This window comes from Acipenser ruthenus, chromosome 7 (assembly GCF_902713425.1).
Source record: "Acipenser ruthenus chromosome 7, fAciRut3.2 maternal haplotype, whole genome shotgun sequence".
Classification (NCBI taxonomy): Eukaryota; Metazoa; Chordata; class Actinopteri; order Acipenseriformes; family Acipenseridae; genus Acipenser; species Acipenser ruthenus.
Genome location: NC_081195.1, coordinates 44,849,533 through 44,852,361, shown reverse-complemented (window position 1 = coordinate 44,852,361; position 2,829 = coordinate 44,849,533). Strand labels below are relative to the sequence as shown.

Below are 2,829 nucleotides of genomic sequence, written 5' to 3'. Positions count from 1 at the left end.
AATTTAGTTTCAAATGAAATTCATAGCGGTAAATAAATAAAAAAAATAAAATAAAAAAGAAATGCTCATCTGCAAGCAAGCACAGAGGAGCAATTTACCGTAAAACTTGCAAACTTATCTGACATATCAGCTAACTACAATGATTTTATAACCTTTAGAACTCATCATGGCAAATAAAGTGGAAATCAAAATAAAATACTAAGACCAAATAGAATAACAAAAAAATATTTTACTAAAACATAAGATTTACAGAATTTTCCAGACAAGCCATACAAAAAGTCACAAGCCTTTTTTGGGGTCTACAAGACAGCAGTCACAATGTTATTAGCGATGGCGGAGTGGTGGATTTCACTGTTATTATTTTTAAGGTTGATGTTAAAGCCAAGCTTTTTTTATTTATTTATTTTTTTTAAATACATCTACAGCGTCTAAAGGGTAAACCAGACTTGGCAGAGGGCATGATCGAAGTTCAACTATTTAGCTGCTTTATTAACTCCATTAGCATCACAACAGAAAAAAAGAAAAAAAGTAACATAAAAATGACACTCTGCCCACAGCTAACTCGCCTACCTTCATTCACAGTGCTTCGTACAGTCAAACAAATGCCAGTTATATGCAAATTAGAGGCGGGCCACTGCTTCAGAAACATTTTAATAAAAAGCCACGTGGTATATTTCTAGCCTCTGCTCATGCAATATAACAGTGAAATCAGTACAAAGACAAATACTCGCTAATGTGCATTTAAATCACCAAAAGGACTGAAGTTGTCTGGTTTGTTTTTATGCTGTAATCCCCCCCCCCCCCTCCCCTCTAAGACTGTGTCCTTTAAATGCAAATTAAGAAGGAAGAGGTCTTGGCAGAACAGTTGTGTTCACACATGACTTCGGATTAAACTTAAATATTGTTCATGGCGTATAGCCTAGTCCATGCTCTGGCTGCAAGACAGAAAAACAAAAAGGAGAATGTTACAGTTTAAAAGTATTTCAACTTGATGAAACCCTCAAGATGCATTGATGGCAGTCTTTCTTTCTACAACCTACCAACCCTAGTTCCAATAAAATATAAAACCATAGTATACTGCACCCCTAGTGAGAACCGGGAATCAGTAGACCAAGGAAAAAGTGGATCGCGCAAGCGCAGTAAGGCAAAAGGAAGGCGCAGCAGCAGTTTGATTAAAGGGGAGGTTAACTGCGTGAATCAACATTTTCTATCTGGTCATTTTATTTGCCATATTTGTATGGTAATGTGTTCACACACCACTTTCTTTATTATTTTTTTTTTTTTTTTTTTGGTCTGTAAAATATATGTGCAATGCAAAGTGTTCAGTTATACTGTAACTTACATCTCTTTTTATACTAGGCTAGTGTTAAATGCTTGTCAGCTTTTCTCTGCGTGTAAAAATGTCGTTGTTAAATCAGATGTAGTTAATGTGTGATCGCAAAGATTTATTTACTGTATATTAAAGTTTTACACTTGTTACAAAATATTGTCAATCTTTAAATAGAAATTAAAATGTTTTAGTAATATATTGTAATGACATACAATCATACAATATTATTGTAGTATTCCAAGGTCTATTATTTTGTCAGTAGGCGTTGACTATCACAGTTTACAGAGACGAAATGTTAACATCCTAGTTTAAAAAAAAAAAAAGGACAAACATGATAGCTAAATTAGTAAACACGTTTCGTTTTTTTTGGTTGAATAGGAACAGGAGTTTTGTCATGTAGCATATGTACCTAGGTTGGAAAATAAAAAGGAGTATTGTCTGTAAAAATAAAAGAAAGAACAAAGTGCATAATAAACAATAATACAAGTGCATCAGTGATTGCTGTGCATCGTGGCCTAAGTTAGTAACCACAGCATGCAGCTCAATTTTGTCCATGATTGAAAATCGTGCTTTATCTTTTTGATAATAGCTCGCATACCTATCCTTACAGTACTGCTTGCACGTTAAATATGTAACAAAAACATCTGGAGTTGCTATGACATTTGTTAAACAAACAGACATGTAAATAACACTTACAAAGTTCATTTTAAATTATTTATTTTTAGTTAATATATCTGATCAACTTATTCCCTGGGCTCGATCTACTAATTCCCCAGACGTAGTACTAGTAGGTATAAACCTTAGAAACAATGGAACCTCCCCTTTAAATTCTAGACGGCGATTCATTTTTTCCCCGGTCTACTTATTTCACCAGATTTCCACACCACAAAAAAAATTCATATAAAATGTGGCAGCCAGGTGCTGGGATTGCAACATAATAGTCCAAACCAGATATCATGTGAAATCAAAACAATATTGAACACTCATTTCTGACAGATTCGTCTGCAATGTAGTGAATTAACTGTGCAATTCCATTCCAATATGTATGCAAAAAACTGCGTGTTCTCTATAGTCACTAATTAGATGCAAGTGATGTAACTTAATACAAAAGACTTTCTAGTCCTAAAAGATCAGTTTTTAACTCAAAGTTAATGCAAACAACTATTTACCTGTTTCTATGGCTTGAGCTTCGTTGGTCTTCCATTGCTCAGCTACATCATTAGCTAGTGGATCATCTGGGTTAGGAGCACTTAATAATGCCTGAATGGATAGCAAAACTGTGCGGATCTGCAAAGCAGGGGACCACTTATCTACAGGGAGACAAATCAGGGACTGAAGCAACCGTCAAGGAACCAATGAAAATCAACCAAACACCAAAACACGTTCTATTTCACTACACAGACTACACATTCACACAAACACATTTATATAAATACATTTAAACGAAGCATGCATTTCACAAATTGTTGGTTTGCTTTAACCTCATCTAAACCCCCTTT

The 2,829-nt window shown here is 34.6% G+C and overlaps 1 protein-coding gene across 1 annotated transcript in view; it reads right to left on the bottom strand.

Moving 5' to 3' along the window:
* Positions 1-209: 209 nt before the first annotated feature.
* Positions 210-2,829, bottom strand: part of LOC117414753 (ubiquitin-conjugating enzyme E2 N) — a 19,428-nt gene continuing 16,808 nt past the window's right edge. Inside the window, exons 3-4 of the mRNA XM_034024540.3 lie at positions 2,500-2,640; positions 210-935 (exon numbers count right to left, since the gene is read on the bottom strand). Of these exons, the coding sequence (XP_033880431.1) occupies positions 895-935; positions 2,500-2,640 (182 nt within the window). The 3' untranslated portion in view covers positions 210-894. The remainder of the gene's footprint in view (positions 936-2,499; positions 2,641-2,829) is intronic.